The sequence below is a fragment of the Vespula vulgaris genome, chromosome 20 (genome assembly GCF_905475345.1).
Source record: "Vespula vulgaris chromosome 20, iyVesVulg1.1, whole genome shotgun sequence".
Classification (NCBI taxonomy): domain Eukaryota; kingdom Metazoa; phylum Arthropoda; class Insecta; order Hymenoptera; family Vespidae; genus Vespula; species Vespula vulgaris.
This window is the reverse complement of record NC_066605.1, coordinates 3,348,106-3,366,163: the sequence shown is the minus strand read 5'-3', so window position 1 is coordinate 3,366,163 and position 18,058 is coordinate 3,348,106. Positions and strand designations below refer to the sequence as shown.

The window sequence follows — 18,058 nt, the reverse complement described above, 5'->3', positions numbered from 1 at the left end:
AAAGATTAATCGAAATTATAAAAAAATATTTATTAGTAAAAGGCCAAACAAAAAATTTAATATATACCTCGATATATATACATGTTATTATAATAAAGTCTTTACTTATAACGGTATTAAGTAATAAGTTGTTCAATAGCCAAAACAATTAATTTCACAAAATAAAAAATAGAAAAGATTGATCAATTAATTTACAAAAATTTTGTATATAATATATATTCAAACATACATTGTAGAATGTATTATTACAGATGTAATGTTTATCTTACAACAAATAATACACGATTGATTTAATTTAATTAATTTAATAAGACATTGACGTTAACATTAAATTACTTCCAATTCAACTTGAATATAAAATTTTATCGTTTATTAGCTTCGGATGGAATTATTAAGGAATTTCTTTTTTTTTTTTATTTCGATCATAAAAAGTTAATTATCAATCGAGCGCCTCGGTAATAAAATTAAAAGGAAGAAAAAAGAAATTGTAAAATCGGAATTGTTCATCATGAATAAATTCATTCAATAAAAAGTTTTGAATGAATTCAATAAGAAAATACGATTACCTTTTGCTGTGTCGTGTTCGAAGGGTCTCCCTTTGCAAAGTTTCATCTCCGTTTCCAGCTCCATAATGGCGATGCAATCTCGCCGCGTCCAGTTCGTGATACTCGTCGTCTTGACCGGCGGAAGTTGTGCCGTACGTCGAACTTCCTCTCATTTGCAACTGAAGATCGCTCGCGTAGCTCGCCGCCTGAGAGTCAAGTTCGGCGTATAGTGCCTCGTCCGTTTGCATATGGGTATAATGATTCTCAACCGGTAAGTTCATTGCTCTCCTATGTTGAGGAAGAGACAAGGGCGTGGTGACGACACCCGTTGTACCACCTCCTCGTCTTGAACCGAGCCACGACCAGACGTTGTGTCCTGACAAAAAATTATTACGTTTCGTTAAAAAAGAAACAAAATTTATCATATCAACAGATATGAATATTCTTTATTAGGGGGAAAAATTTTCTGAAAAATTTTTTGTCATATTTCTATTCGATACTATTATATTTTTTAAACATTTTCCGAAAATTTTATAAAAAAATTTCGAAGATTGACGAAGTTACAGCCTAAAATAGATTCCATGTTACATGTAAACTTTAAATATTGTTTTCTCAAAACTATGTATTCAAAGACATTGAAAATTACTGAAGCGATTTGAGAAATGTTTGAAACGGTTATTTCTCATATCTTTGTATAGTCTTTGTCATATGGATTTTTTTAAGAGCCATAGGTTTATTGTATTCATTAAGAAATTTTTATCGAAAATCGTATGCCAAATTCAATCATTCGCATTACTTTATTATATATTGTTTCGTTATTTATTTAAATGAAAGTATTCAAAATCGACCTAATTCTTTTTGTACTAATTTCTTTTTGTAATTTAAGGTTATTTAGTTTCTTTTTTTTCATTGTTGATAGTAAACAGGAGATTTTACAGAACTACTTTGATTGATTTGGCATCGATAATTTCAAGAAAATAAATTGTTTTAATTATTTAGAAAATATTCCTCGAAGTATACATTAGCAGATATATTTAATGATTTTTTATTAATAAAATAAATTACAAAAAAATGTGTGCGAAAAGAAATCATAAAAATGTCTTTTTATATACATCATTTTATACACCTCTTTTTTATTATTTTCTAATGAATTTGTTATCCACGACTTTTTGCCATATTCTTCATAAATATTCTATTTCTCTCTTAAAAAAATGTACTGACTTATAAAAATGATGAATTGTTGAAGTGAATTTAAACATCGCCGACATTTTCAAAACTATTTATTTTTGAGAAGATCTTTTGATAGATATAAACAAACGATAATCCGATGGCGTGAGTATCAAATTAATATGGTCTGTACGGTAAAACTATCCACTTCAAGCTGCTTTCCTTTTTCTTGGGTTGTTTTTGCTACAAGGAATGTGGTACTATCATGTTACCGTTTCTTCAACGATTCCTTGTATAACCGTTCTGTATAACCGTGGCAATGAACGTCAACGGTAATTATTTCACCCGATTTTAATAATTCAAAATAAATTATGCCAATAAAATTCCATCAAACATACAATACAAACACGATTTAAGTGTGTATGTAGGTTTTGTTTCCTAAATTTCAACTTCTTACGAATTAAATTTTACTTTTAGCAAATCAATTTTATTTTACAGAATTGTTCTCTTAAATTTTTCTAATTAAAATAAAATCAGATGTAAATATATTTTTAAGAAATTACAAATTTTATTGTATGTAGTAGAAAGATGTCTATATATTTAATTAATGGTAATTACCAATTCATTACATACGGAATTTATAATGTATCATTTTAGATCTTTCTCATGTATAATAAAATAAATTTAGAGAAATTCTATTTTTTACACAATTTAGGCAGGTCTCTATTATATCGATATTTAATTTGTTTGTAATTTTTACAACTTACGAGAAACAATAATTTTCTGTAAATATGTGATTTGAGCTTGGAACAAAATATAAACTTATACAGATCTTTATTTCACTAGATCTTTAATTGTTATACGAATAAGTTCGATAAACTATGATTTGAAATTTTATTTTTAAGTACATTTTTTACAAATATTTTTTCGTCACCTTTTATTTCAAAAATCAAAAGACGATAATCTGATGAATTTTGTAGAAAAACATTGATTTGCAAAACAGTGAATTTGATTTGCAAACGGTTGAATTTAATTGTGGTTTGCAAAAAAGTGCATTTGATTTGCAAAAGGTTGAATTTGATTTTAAAAAGGGATGAATTTGAGTTGCAAAAAGGTGAATTTTGCATAAATTTGGAATGCAGAACCTGTATAGTTGGTTGGTTCGGAAAAAAACATTCATTGGAGTGTTTTACGTTACTGTATAGGACCCATTTTTCATTACCGATGAGAATTTTATTAAGAAATAGATGATTTCGTTGACTAGTTAATAACGAAGTGTAAATTATTCGTCACTGATTTTTGTCTGTATTCTATTAATGCGGAACTCAGATGATTTGTCTAGATACTTTTCTAATTTCATAAAGGTATGTTTGTACTGTCGATCATATGGGCCCAAATATATTAGCTATTTCTTGGATTGTTAATTTTAAATCTGATTCTACCAATGATTTTAAAGTATCAATATAGCGAACTGATTATTCGAATATTATCAGATAAGTCAAAATCATCTTTGATAAAATCTCCGAACCAATTTAACTAAAATAACTTTTTATTAAATGTCAAATCTTTATAAATTTCACAATTTTTTTTGTTATTGCGATTGTTGCGTTAAATTTCGATCAAAAATGAAATAACTTGCAACAACGTATATATTCTTCCGAAGATTGATACTCCGCCATTTTATTTTGGAATAATAGATATCTTTTTTTTTTGTTTAAAACAACAAATTCACATCTACTTTACAATTGAAGATAACAAAACGTGTTTTCACATATGAGAGATTTAAGTCGAACTTTAAAGCTAATTTATTTATTTAAAAACATTCAGGATTTATGAGTAATTCTTAATATAATTCTCAATATAAACTTAATATATTTCTAAGATTTTGAGGTAAGGTTGAAAATATTGAAGTAAAGAAGTGATGATCTTGAAGATATCCTAAAATATTTCCGACTCATAGCAAGTCGTTTTGTTTAAAAATTGAATTTTTAATTTTAGAATTGTAAGCCGTTCGATCGAAGTATTATGCTTTAATATTATCGGTATCGATGAACAGACGAAATATTGCTGTGTTGTCAGAAAATTCTATTGATATATTAGATACGATCGCTAATTTTTATACATCATATTTAAATATTAATATATTTATAATAAAATAGAAATCATTTTGAAAATAATTAATCAATTTATTTCAAAATTTTATATAAAATATGTAAAATTATGCGGAGTTTTGATGGGGCCATTTTCAACTTAAAAATTTAATTTTCAACTTTAAAAATGTTTACAATAAAATAGACGCCATATTAAAAATAATTTTTCCAAAAATTTTTTTGAAATTCTGAAGCATTTCCATGCTTTATAAAAGTGTTTTGTAAAATTTCAATGTGCTTTTTTTTTTTTTTTAACAAATAATGCCACAGAAAATTTTGAAGCTATCAATATGAAATTTCCGAAATAGTATACAAACTGTGTGTAAAATCTTGTTACGTTCAAATGAGCAAATTCATTGCTATAATCCAGAAAAGCTTAAACAAATACGTATATTTAAAAAATTCCATTTCAATTAAAATATGTAGCTAAGTAATGCTTTTTTTTGCACAATGATGATTCTGCATAGGGAATTTCTTGCGGTTTTAGCTAAAAAAAAAATCCTTCCGATGTTGTCGGGAAATCAATAGTTCCATTAAAAAAATTGTTGCTTTTTATGCAAAACATTGAAGCCATATTTAAATAGCAATAGCGATGCAATGGCAAGCGTTCAGTTTGTAGCTCAAAAAGACCCAACATTAATCTTACTCGTACGTACGTGAAGATTTTCTATTATTATTTATTTTTGTTTGCAGTTTTATTTATATTTTATTTTCTTTCTTTTACATTCAGGATATTTTTCTTACGTAGTTAATTGTAAAGCAACATTTTAGTTTATTTTTAATCACATTTTTGTATTCCATAAGAGGATTATCGTCATTTTCATCAAAAGACGCTCCACTTTATCTCAATGTTAAAAAATAATTATATCAATGTAATTTTCATTAAATTAAAAATACACTTAGCATGCATAAAACAGATATTTATAACCAGCATTGTAAAGTCGATGTAAGCGCCATCGTAAACATAATTCCGTATTTCCGTATATTTTCTAATTTAAAAAATTTTGGATAATCGTCTATATATAAACGGTCTGCTACAGATGAAAGATATTTAAAAATATGCTCCTAACTCATCAACTTCCACCATATTTCAACTACTTAAAAATCTCAGAATTATATTCCGCGTGGCTTGTTAGAGAAGCAAACGATCGATTTGTTTTGGGATTGAAATGATAAGGATAGACTCACCGGGACTAGGAGCAACGTCGTGATAAGGGGGTAGCTTATCAAGTTCTAAAGAAGCTCGATCCGGTATAACGGCTACCCCACCACCATTCCCACCCCCTCCACCATTTGAGCCAGCTTCCTGAGAGTTAGGATCTTCTACACCAACACCGCAACAGTTCGCTGAAACAAGAACCTTAAGGTTAACAACGTGATCTCTTTCTCATTCTGTTCGTTCTTCCGGAAAATCCGTTGGTGCGTACATAGATGCCTATTCGGCGAAGTCGTTCTCGAATTTCGTTCTCCTTTCGAAGATTCGCCGCGTTAAGTTGGTAAGAGAGAGAGAGAAAGAGAGAGAGAGAGAGAGAGAGAGAGAGAGAGAGAGAGAGGAGAGAGAGAGAAAGAGAAAGAGAGTTCTTAAGATCTCTTCTCTGGAGAATGGAAACGAATAAGCAGGACGAAACACATCAAGTGCCAGGTGAGCTTGCTAGGAATCCTGATACGTTATACGCGCTCATGCGAGGGTTCATGCAAGCCATCTATATATTATACACACGCACACACACATATGTGCCAGTACTTTCTATGGATACCTATATTATATGAGTGACGTCTATAGTTCATATATACAAATATGTACGATATGCACATATATAACGCTCCCGAATCGTGCATTATGACATAAGCAAGAATATGAAAAAAAAGCGGCTGTTTTCTCTACGTTTGTATTGTGCTCCTGTCATCGTGCCGTCATGGGGCTTCATAGAATCCTACAGGAGATCGGAGAGGAAAGAGGTGGGGAGGTTGTTCGAAATATACGAAGAAAGAAGATCGAAAGAAGAAGGTTGTGTAACAGAGAAAGATAGAGGGAGAGAAAGAGAGGGAGAAAGGAGAGGGAGAGAGAAAGCGAGTAGGGAAAAAGAAGAGACTCCATCCTGGAATTCATAGATCAGAAGTGCCGCCTTATGCTAAAGTAGACACAAGAGTATGCCATGGTAAAAGAGAGAAAAAAGGACGAATGAAATTATAGAATCTTCTGGGAGCCTTTGCTCCTCTTTGCTTTCATCTCGTCTCTTTTTTCAATCTACTTATGGATATTGTATGTATGTGTGTTTGTATTGTATCCGACTAAGCTTTTTAAGAAGTTTACACGTTTTGAAAATTGGCGCCTTATGATATAGATAAGTATCAGACATCTTAGTCTGATTCGTTGGATCATTAGAAGGTATTTACTCGTAATTAGTGCAGCATTGATTGTAAGTAGCATTAATGTAGTTGATGTATGCATTTTTATATATATAGATCTTTGAAAATAAAAATATTTGAAGATTTGTTGTTTCGATGACATAACCTTAATTTGTTTCGTTCGAATGTTCGAAAGTATTTTGTAATTAATATAACAATAAATAGCATTAATATAGCAAGTTTGTGTTTATTTTATAAGGATGAGATTGTTTAGACTTACCAAGTTTTTTGAATTTACGCTTCATATAGTTTTGATAACGACTTTTAGTTCGGAGTATTTGAAAATCTTTTATAATTAGTGTAACGTTAAATAGTAGCAACCATTTATGTAGTTACTGATGTAGGTAACGTCTATTTATTTTATATGAATAAAATTTTTGTAACTTTAAACAATTTAGGAATTTGTATCTTATATTATTTCGTTAATTTTATTTTATTTTGATTTGTCAGAGTATTTGAACATATTTTATAATTAATGTAGCACTAAATAGCGCTACTATATATATTGTATATTGATGAAGCTTTGGAGATTTTGAATATTTCTAAAATTGTCATCTAATACTATCGATAATTTTTTTCGGATTAATTTTTTAAAACACTCAATAATATTTTATGATTAGTATATCTTTAAATTACACTGATCTATCATTAAACTATTAATATTAACACAACTAGTGAGTATGTATTTTATTGTATATGAATAAGATATTTGCCACGTTGTAAGAATTGGCTCTTGATATAGTTTCGATAGGATTACTATATAATAAATTTTATTCGTCATAAAAAAATGTTTGACAGTTATTTTAATACCAATGTAATATTTTTCGCAATATCCGAGGTGTCGAAATTAACATTTATCAATTATTATGAATTAAAAATCGACTGATTATACCGAACGAATATCGAGCAAGCGCGATATCGTAGGCGCGAACAGGTTGAGTAAATAAAAAAAAATATGGTGGGACCGTGGTATCGAGAAAACAGAAGGGTGGAAGTATGAGGGGAAACAAGGTCGTAGAGTTTATACGATCCGATTAATCCGCGCTAATTACGCGTGAAAATTCCATTCGGACGGTTCGATTTGCCGTGCACATCGTTTATACCGAGAACCCGAGAAAGCCTTAATCGCGTAATTTATCGCGAGCGAGCCTCGCGCGCCTTCTTTACGCCCCTCTCCTCTTTCCCTCCATCCACCCTTTCCTCTTTTCTCCCATTCCCCTCATTTCCTTTTCCACCCAAGCTTCGATATATCGCAAGCTTCGAGCAATTTAGCCATTTGTCTCGTATCGCTAATCTCACACATTAAAAATCTTTTTTTATAAAAGATTATATGGAATGTCATAGGAAATTAATCATTAATCATTGGGAAAAGAATCGGTGCCAATCTCGAACATAATAAAAATTTAATATAATAAAAATATAATAAAATAAGTATAATAAAAATTTTCAATTCTGTTTGAAGTTCTCGCGCGAATTATAATGTTTCTTAATCACATTTATATATAATTAGTGTGTCTATGTATATGTATACATATTTTTCGATTAACAAATTGGCTAAATTCAATATAAGAAAAGTTTATAATTTTTCTGCAATTTTTATTAGTTACGAAAATTGCTGTTAAAATTTTATATCGATTCTTTCGAAATTTTCGAGAATAGCGCTTATTTAATATTATCTCACTATTAACATTTTTATATTAAGAACTAACAAAATAATTAAAATGATTTCATTAAAATTTTATAGAACACTTTTGTAATACGCGAGGATATTTTATTTGTAATTTCAATTGTCTAATTAATTTCAAAATACTATAATATACACTATATATACTGTATATATTATATATACACTATATATATACTATTGTTTCAAATTATATTATACCATTACATGAAATTTAATTGTATCAAATAATAATATTTTTAATTTAAATAAAGAATATTATCTATTCTGGAACTATTTATTATCTAATCTTAATAATAATAATCTAATGTTTATATATAATATTTGAATATACATTTTATATATTATATTATATAATCACAATTGATAACTCATAAAATTCATTCTTGTCGCATTAGCTCATCGTATTCAACGTATTGGTATACTGAAGGTGTCTGAAAGATCGCTCACAATTTATTGCAGGCGATTTATTGTACATTAATTAGAAAAAACCATAGTGTTTTGAAATACCAATAATCAAGTTCTTGTAATATATACAAAAATATAGTAGACATATTTTGATGAATTAAGTGATAAAGTATTAATGATACTATTTATATCACATTATTTTATATTATCCTCAGAAACGAAATGTTATTTAATTAAAAAAATGATAACGAAAGAACGATGACATGTCGGTTTGGTTTTGATCTACTTCAAAAATGAGATATAGTAATGAAGTAATTGAAAGAAAAAAATTCGATTAATTTTTCCACAACGATACCTGCGAGTCGAAGAAGGTATTGGTTCGTTCGGGTCGACGTCCACCTTAACCGCGATTACGCCATAATTCCCACCTTCGATATCGTAGGTGAAGTAATCCGATCGGTTTCTTTTCCAGGACGTCGGTTCACGTCACGCCATGAACGACGACGAGGGCGACAAGCCGAAGGCTACGGCCACGCGAGAGTGATTTACCGATCTAGATCATTCGAATATTAATTAACTAACGCGTTATGCTCGCACGAATAAAGCCGACGCGTTAAAATTGTAACACACTTACGCCTTCTTGTCACGACTTTTAAAGAAAATTCTGATGGGAACACGAAGCTCAAATCAGAAGCAAAACGGTCTCTTCGTTCACTTCACGATCTAAATACGTCATACGTACCCAAATCATCTTAGATCCTATTTTGTGAATCCATGTGTCGCGATCGCGTGACGATATACCTTTAGAATCGAATGGAATACATTCTTGATAATTATTTACGCTTCTACGAACGAGAATGATTTATTTTTTAAACTTTCTTTATGTTCTATTTTTCTGTTAGCTTGATCAATCAATTATTTAAATCTTCTTGCGTTTTGTTTTATTTTCGATTGGTAGATATTTAATATATCGTTTGCGATAATATTCAGTATATAATTATATCGAATATAATACGAAAATAAGACATGGAATTAAATATATATCTAGTACTGATAAACTTATAACAAGTATTTTGTGTTCATATAGTTCTTTAGCACAATTTGAAAATTGTCCACTCATAATACTCGTAGCACTCGCATAACATACTATTATATTTTTGGAAAATAATTTTGTTAGAATATGTCAAATTAAAACATGTAAAAATTTTGTGTGAATTTTTAGAAGAATTTTTAATATCGTTGTTATACATAGATATCATTTTATTTTTGTTATTTTAATTATTTAATTTTTTATTTTTATTATTTAATCTTAAATCAAAAGAACAATTTATGAAAAGAGTAGATTAGAATTTTAATTTTAATTGGAAAATTTGAACGAAATGTCAAACTGACATGATTTTCATATAACACAGTCTGATCGTTGTAAATACACTTATATACTGTTTTTATAAAATTTCATTGATAGAATACATCCAGATATTTTGGTATGACAATAAAAAAAAAACATTTTTTTATTATGATTAAAAATTGAAACGTTAGAAAAAAAATTAGAGCAAAATTTGAATTTATGTTCGTTTAATTTTTAACTACAATTCAAACGGAATGTCAAATTTTTCGCGAATGGTATCAATTTATAATATACATGCACAATATATATATATGCATATAATATTTTATTAAATATAATAATATTATTAATTATATTTTATATTTTATATGAATATTATATTTTAATAAATATATTTAATTTAAATATATTGAATTATATAAATATATTATATTTTAATAAATATAATATCTTGCATTAACATATGACACGTTAGAAATTTTCGCATTATGGGAAGATCATATATACTTTCTATAAAAAAAAAAAAAAAAAAAAATATTTAGACCTATGATGTACATCGTTTGTATACAGATATGTTACAAAATGATTACTGTCTAATTTTTTATTATAGCCATTAGTTATACATAATAATAAACGGTAAAATGAGGAATTCTCATTAGAAAATATCATATTTATTAAATATGATATTAATAGATTCATAAATAAATACCGTTTAATAATAAATTCTTCACTTATAACGATAGTTATATAAAATGAAACAATTTAATATTATAGAGAAGCCGACAGTGTGAAAGAAACTTAACAGTAAGAGAGAGACAGAGACAGAGAAAGAGAGAGAGAGAGAGAGAGAGAGAGAGAGAGAGAGAGAGAGAGCGAGAGAGAGAGAGAGAGCGAGAGAGAGAGAGAGAGAGGGAGCGAAATCGTGCATCGGCGAAGAGTCGAAGGTGGTATCTACAGGGTGGTTCGGTAAAACGAGTGTCGGATAATTAATTCGGGTGACCCCTGTACCCCTTCTATGCTCGAGCACGACGGTGGCCGAGGCACCGGTTCTCTTCTAATACATAAACACATACACACATACACACACATACACACACACATTTACATGTATAAACACATATACAACCAAACTCGATCTTTTCTTCTCTTCGATCCTTCTTCGTTCCCTTCGTCCGTTACTTTTTTCTTCCTTTCTTCTTCTTCTTCTCCTCCTCCTTCTTATCCTCATTCTCATCCTTCTACAACAGCTTCCTCTCATTCGAGATACGCTGATCGTATCGTGCCGCGGGTGATTTTAAATCAGAAAGTTAATTAGACGCGTTTCACTGTCCTTTATGTCGTACGTCCTTTCGTTCGTTCATTCGTTTGTAGTAGAGTACAGAATCAAGTAGAGTTAGTATAGTAGATACGTAAAGCGGCGTGTCTTATGTGCTGGCACGAAGCAAACCATTGTGTGTGATATTACCCACCAACAGAGAGTACTGCTTTCATTATGCGAACTAATTAAACTCCAATCGGCCCTGACACTCGATGCCGTCTATACCGTTTCGTTCTCACCAATGTTTCAGAAAAAACATTTTCTTGATTTTCCTCTATGCCTATTTTTTTCTTCTCAATTTTTCACTTTATCTTATTTTCTCTTTTTCACAAATTCTATGCGTTTTCAAAACTCTCTCTTTTTCTATTATTATTGTTTTATGCTTTTATTTATTTATTTATCTTTTTTCTCTGCTGGAATTTCTTTCAGATGATGTTTGTTGAACGATTTGAGATTTTTGATGTTATGTTTTCTATTCGATTATAATTTTAATTCTCGCTAAAATAATATAAATAAAAATATAAAAGTAATGTAAATAATACTGAACTTTGTAATAATACTTTAATCTGTAATTTCAATTGAATAGAAAACAATATAAATGATATTGGAAATTGTAGTTTGTTTAAGACATTTGTTATTATAATGTTCAATATTTTAATAAAATTGTGTAAAAAAGAAACAAGGTATGATTAAACGGATAGATAATAATTAAATTTGTAAATGAAAATAATAATAATAACAATAATAGTAAAAAAAGATTATTTTATAGAATAAAATTAATGCGTATTATAAAATTTATGTTTATATGATGATAAAAAGATATATTTAAGTAAAAACAATATTTAAATAGTGAATTTTTCTTAAATATTAAAAGAATTTTGCTAATGTTAATATATAGTTCATAAATAATAAAATGATAATAATATTCAATATATAATAATTATTAAATAATGTCCTTATATTAAAATTAATTGTTTAAGTCTCACAATTGTAATAAAATTATATATTTTACTTTATTTATCTATAAAATTTTCATGAATTTGTAATTAGCATTGTATTTTTATATACTACATTATACTATTATATATATACATCGTTGTATTATATATTTTAAGTATTTTATATATACTTTATAGAAGATACAAAATAAACAAAAATAATTTTCTTTCAATTTTTCTTCAATATCAACTAATATTTATTTATAAAGATAATAACGAAATAATAGAAGATAATGCTTAGAATACAATTTAATAATAAAATATAAGATAATATTAGATAATAATCTAACATTGAATACAATTTTTTATATAATCAAAATAACGAATCATTATTGTCGTATATTAAATAAATTGATAAAAAATTACATCGATTGTACTATACTGTTTTTTAAAAATGTTTGTAACATACACAAAGTAAGATGTAATTTACAAAATTTTTAATCTGTACCTATATGCACCATTAAATTTATAAAGTGATTGATATTACAAAAAAAAAGTAGAAAAATTGATAAATTTATATATTTACATTGTTTTATAAAATTTCTTATAAAATGAATATATAAAAAAACTGTACAGAATGGTATTATTACAGATATATCTTTTTATGTTACAAGAAATCTATCATAATTCATTCAATTATCAAATATCAAATATTGTTTATATTTGTTAATAAAAAACAAAAAATAGAAAAAAGGACAATGACAAATAATGCAATCGATATACATTTTTCAATAATTTAAGTAATTCGTCATTAATATATATCCCTTTCCGATTTATTTTATATATTTACTATTACATATAACATTTTGGTATATTTAACAATAAGGAACAAAAATAATATTCGATTTCGACAACCAGTACGCATTTGGCAACTACACGATAATATGATCGTGTTTCAATACGGGTATTTCGAATGCTCTAAAAATAGAATATAGATATAGGAACGTTAGAGGTATCTCAAAGCCCTTCATATTTCACTTGGCCGTTTTTCATTGAATGGTAAAAAAGAAAAGAAAGAAGAAGAAAAAACTATAATGTAACGCGATACGAAAAGATATGGAAGGCTTCACTGCATGAAAGAGATTTGCCGCTTTCAAGCAATCATCGTGGAGGTTAGTATATATACATATATATATATATATATATATATATATATATATATATATATATATATATATATATATATATTATATATTTATGAAAGTGATGTAAGGGAGAAAAGATTAATATATAGGGTGAAGGATAAGGGTCTTGCAGAAGCTAAAAACTTGGTAAAGGCTTTCGGATAATTGGGAATCATTTTGTGCATTATGAACTACCAACGTCGTTGCCAACCCATCGCTTTTGTACCCTTTATAACTCGTGTAATTGGTAGGGTTTGCCCTTCGATAATAAACTCGATCTCTTTTTAACCCCTCTTCATGATGTTTAATGATTAACGAGATTCAAACGTTTGTCGGTTAAATATAAAACGTGAATAGAAAATTTTCTTATACTTTGTTCAAACCAATTTTTTAATCCAAATGAATTTATATTATAAATTAAGAGTAGTTATTATATTATATTTTAGTAATAATATTTATTTTAATAATATATTTTAAAATAAATATTAATAATAATTTATAATTATATTATATATTATAAATTAAGAGATCAGGTGAATGTTTTCTTTTTTGTTAGATATTTTAAGACCTTACGAAATAAAAACAGTTAAATCGAGTTTAATTATTTTTAATTTTTCTTATTGAATCCGTTTTTTTTATTAATTTTTATTATATTATATTATTGTATTTAATTTTATTATATTTAATTATTTTATACATTTTATTATTATTAATTATACTTTTTTTTAATTAATTATATATTATATTTAATTATCTTTAAAAAATTCTTAAACAAGTATAGGCTTAAAGTTAATAATTTACGAGATATTATTAACTTATTTATTATTTAATGTATACATCTAACATGCATATATTATCGGTGCACGTATTTTAAGATTCTATTAGAAATTCAATATAAATAAATAACAAATTCTATTAATCTTGTTGATAATTAAATTAATTTTGTATTTGACAAAAATTTGAAATCACGATTTTTCTTTTTTTTATCTAATAATTTACAAAACGTTAAATCTTTCAAAAATTCATGGAGTCATTTAAATTTCATTTCATTTAAGATCAGAGGTACTCAAAAATCATAGATTTGTCATCGCTATAATAAAACATTGGTAATCGTACCCAACTATTGTATTATGTCATGAATCTCATTTTTTTTGTACAATGTTTGATAACATGTCTGTATTGGACGGTTTATACAATTTATTAATTGTATTAAATTATATAAAATAATATGTTTAATAACATTAATATGTTTAATATAGTATAGATTATATTAAAACCGTGTTTTCAAAGTAATGTGTTATAGAACAGTATTTCGCGAAATTTTTATATTATGTTATATTAAAATCGTATTCTCTCTTTTTTACCTCTCTTTTAGAGTATTGTGTCGTATCGAAACATATTTTCATAGTACCGTGTTATATAAAAGAGTTTCCAATATATACATTTTTCAAACATTATGGTTCGTGTGAAAACTTAAATAGAACTCAAATAATGTTTGAATAAATTTAACAAAAATAATTGTAAATAAATTTTTGTCTTTATTGTGTTATATTAAAAACATTATCTCCCTCTCTTTCTCTCTCTCTTTCTCTCACTCTTTCTCTTTCAAAATATTATGCTATAAGAAAGAAGCTATATGTAAATGTATATTTTGCAATTTTTTTTACTAAAAAGAATTTTATATCGAAATCATATTCTCACAATATCGTGTTATATAGGATTGTTTCAAATATATACATTTTTAGAAACATTATAATTCGTGCAAGAATTTAAACAGAATTCAAATAACATTTCAATAAATTTCACTCACCTCTGCCATTCGCACTTTTTATTCTGAAACAGATAAAAAAGAAAATTGAGATAAATTTCACGAGTTTTCAGATATTGTGTCAGTTCATAAATATATATTTTTTTTCTTCTTCAAAATACAAGAAACAATTTCGTTCTCCACGCGTGGTAAAATCTTTTCGGGAGGTCTCTTGCTCCATTGTATAAAAGAGATCTAAATAATGAATGAAAAAAAATATATATACATATATATATATATATACAGATATATGTATATATATATATGTGTGTGTGTACATACACACATATACATATATCAATCGAGATAATGAAGCGTTCCTTCGAAAACGGCAGGTCACGCTGACGTCGATGGTTTTCATCTACATATTATCCTCCGAATGATGAAGAAAGAAGAAAAGATTTTCGAAAGAATGATCGATAAAAGATAAGAGAGAGAAGAGACGAGATTATAGTCGGCAATTACATTAAATAACTTTCTAAATGTTCAACCAAAATTCTTTTTGTTACTCGTTTGAAAAGTTTCCGATTCGTTCTCTCATCGAACGAATTTCGAACGAGTTCTCTCTCTCCCTCTCTTTTTTTTTCAATTTTTTTTTTTCTTTCATTCGTTCTTCCTTTTCCGTTTGCCAGTCACTTAGCGGATTCTCACCTGGCTCGATCTAGTTAGCGGTAGACGCGTTTACATTCCATCTTCCTTTACTTCGAATCAATCCTTCTCTTTCTCGCTCCAGGAAAGAACAAGGATATAAAAGAGAAATAGAGAGAGAAAGAGAGAGATGCTTAATCGAGAAACGATCGTCTCTTTCGATTTCCAACGGATTCGAGAGATAGGTAGGTGGTAATTTAAGGGAATCGCTCTCGACTTACACCGACTACCTACTCGTTGCGAGAATAAAACCGCGATCGTACTCGTGAATCCGTCGAATCGTCGATCCGTATCGCGTAGCTCTCCTCCATTGCGCTTCCTCCTTACCATGCGGTTTTTGAGACGATCGTACGAGAAATTGGATCGCAAGACATTACATCCGGATTTCGAGTTGAACGGCTAAGAGCCGCGTTCGTTTTTATCGAACCGAATGATCGTTCCTTTAATACTATTTACTCTCTCTCTCTTTCTTTCTCTTTCTCTGTATGTTTCCTGTGTTCTACGATTTCCGTGGGATATTATTTTTCTTTCGAGTGTTTCATTGGCTCGAAGAAAATGCTAAGTCACGATACGAACGCGATCTTTTTTTCTTTTATTTTTGTTTTCTTTTGGGATTAAAGATTCGTATCGCAAGCATTCGTTACTTTTTTCTTTTTTTTGGTTTTTTCTTTTCTTCTTTTTTCTTAGGATTAAAGAGTAAATTCGTATCGTACGTGTTCGTTTGCTTTTTTTTTTTTTTTAATATTGTCTTTATTTTTCTTTTTTATTGTTAGATTATCGATATGATTTATAATAGGTAGTAGAAATTTTAAACACTCACCTGCGACAATGCAGAAGTGTTACCATAACGACCGCACCAATGCCTGCTGAGACTAAGGATACTATCACTAATGTCAAAACCCATCCTAGTTCTCCGGGAGCTTCTGTAAATAATTATAAATAATATTAAAAATTTTACGAATTATTAAAAATTAATTATTGAATTATTTGATCAAAGTTTCCTTTGAATTTTATGTTTAATAATAAATATAATTAGTTGTAGGTATATTTATTTTGTATACAATAAAATTATTTGATTAATATCGTTTTTTATATCTTTGATATTTGAAATAAGAAGGATCAGTAAAATGTGTGGAAATAAAATGTAAAGGTAGATATTTTGGGTCTGTTCGAATAATAGTAATATTAATAATATTACTACTGATTAAACTTCTATTAATATTAAATAAATTTCTCTTTTAATGTCGTCTAACACGGATTTGATTAATACGACACCGAAAATTGTATTAGTCTTCTTTTAATGAGATTATAAATATAAATAAATCAAAATAATCGATCATAGTTGCTATATGGTAAGAATAATTTTTTAATTATTTTTATTTTTATATACGAAATTCTTTCTCGTTTTCAAGTTATCATGACACTTCAAGTTATAATAATAATAATAATAATAATAATAATAATAATAATAATAATAATAATAATAATAATAATAATAATAATATAATGTAATAATATCGTGAGTAAAAGAATATAATGATATTATGATAAAATAATACAATATTACTATAATAAAGTAATAATAAAAAATAACATTTTTATGATATTATAATAATACGTTAATAATAATAATACTAAAATATTATAAATATAATAATAAAATATAATGAAATACTATTACGCGCGCAAGCGTCTATGTGTGTGTGTGTGTGTGTGTGTGTGTGTGTGTGTGTACATATATAATATATATAATAATATAAAATAATAATAGAATAAAATAATATAAAAGTAATTACATATCAATTATAATAATATGATAATAAATTATATTATATAAAGTAATAATAATAAAACAAATATAAAAAAGAAATTATTAATGAAGTAAACAACAATAATTATCATAATACTAATATATAATTATCAATATAAATTTGATTGAATCATATAACGTACAAAAAAAAGATCGGGAATAAATATTTCTCTAATAAAATTTGACTTTTTATTGATAAAATGACTTTTTATGAGATAAAATTTTCCTTCGATTCGATAAGAAACAAGACGATTGGAAATCAATCGAAATTTTACATCGGGGTGTAATATCTTTCTCTTTCTCTCTCATACGTAATCTCACGAGATTTCTCGACCTTAATCGCGTAATCTTTCAGTACAGAATCACTGCGGCTGCGGCTGCGGCCGCGACTATCGAGCAAACGCGGCGTTAAGACATATTCTCAGGGATGATCTCGAATAAATCGAGGTACGAGGCACCAACGCATTACATTCGCGCCTGCACGAAGTGCCGACCGTAATTGGCTCGTGGCCCATACTCACAGCGTCCTGTATTCTCTCAGCAGGGATTCCGCAGCTTTATTATACATCCTTCGATATTATTTCTGTGGTACACCTACCGAAAGCTTCCTTTCTCTCTTTCTCTCTTTCTCTGTTTTTCTCT

The 18,058-nt window shown here is 27.7% G+C and overlaps 1 protein-coding gene across 5 annotated transcripts in view; it reads right to left on the bottom strand.

Annotated features, from left to right (window-relative positions):
- The window catches only part of LOC127071075 (protein bunched, class 2/F/G isoform-like), a 142,508-nt gene that overhangs the window by 7,273 nt on the left and 117,177 nt on the right, over positions 1 to 18,058 (bottom strand). For 4 of the 5 annotated variants that reach the window (XM_051009939.1, XM_051009940.1, XM_051009941.1 and 1 more), the window contains 4 exons: positions 16,427 to 16,529; positions 14,962 to 14,984; positions 5,051 to 5,209; positions 567 to 921 (listed from right to left, as the gene is read on the bottom strand). In XM_051009939.1, the coding sequence (XP_050865896.1) occupies positions 567 to 921; positions 5,051 to 5,209; positions 14,962 to 14,984; positions 16,427 to 16,529 (640 nt within the window). The remainder of the gene's footprint in view (positions 1 to 566; positions 922 to 5,050; positions 5,210 to 14,961; positions 14,985 to 16,426; positions 16,530 to 18,058) is intronic. The other variant, XM_051009938.1, reaches the window with a different exon arrangement.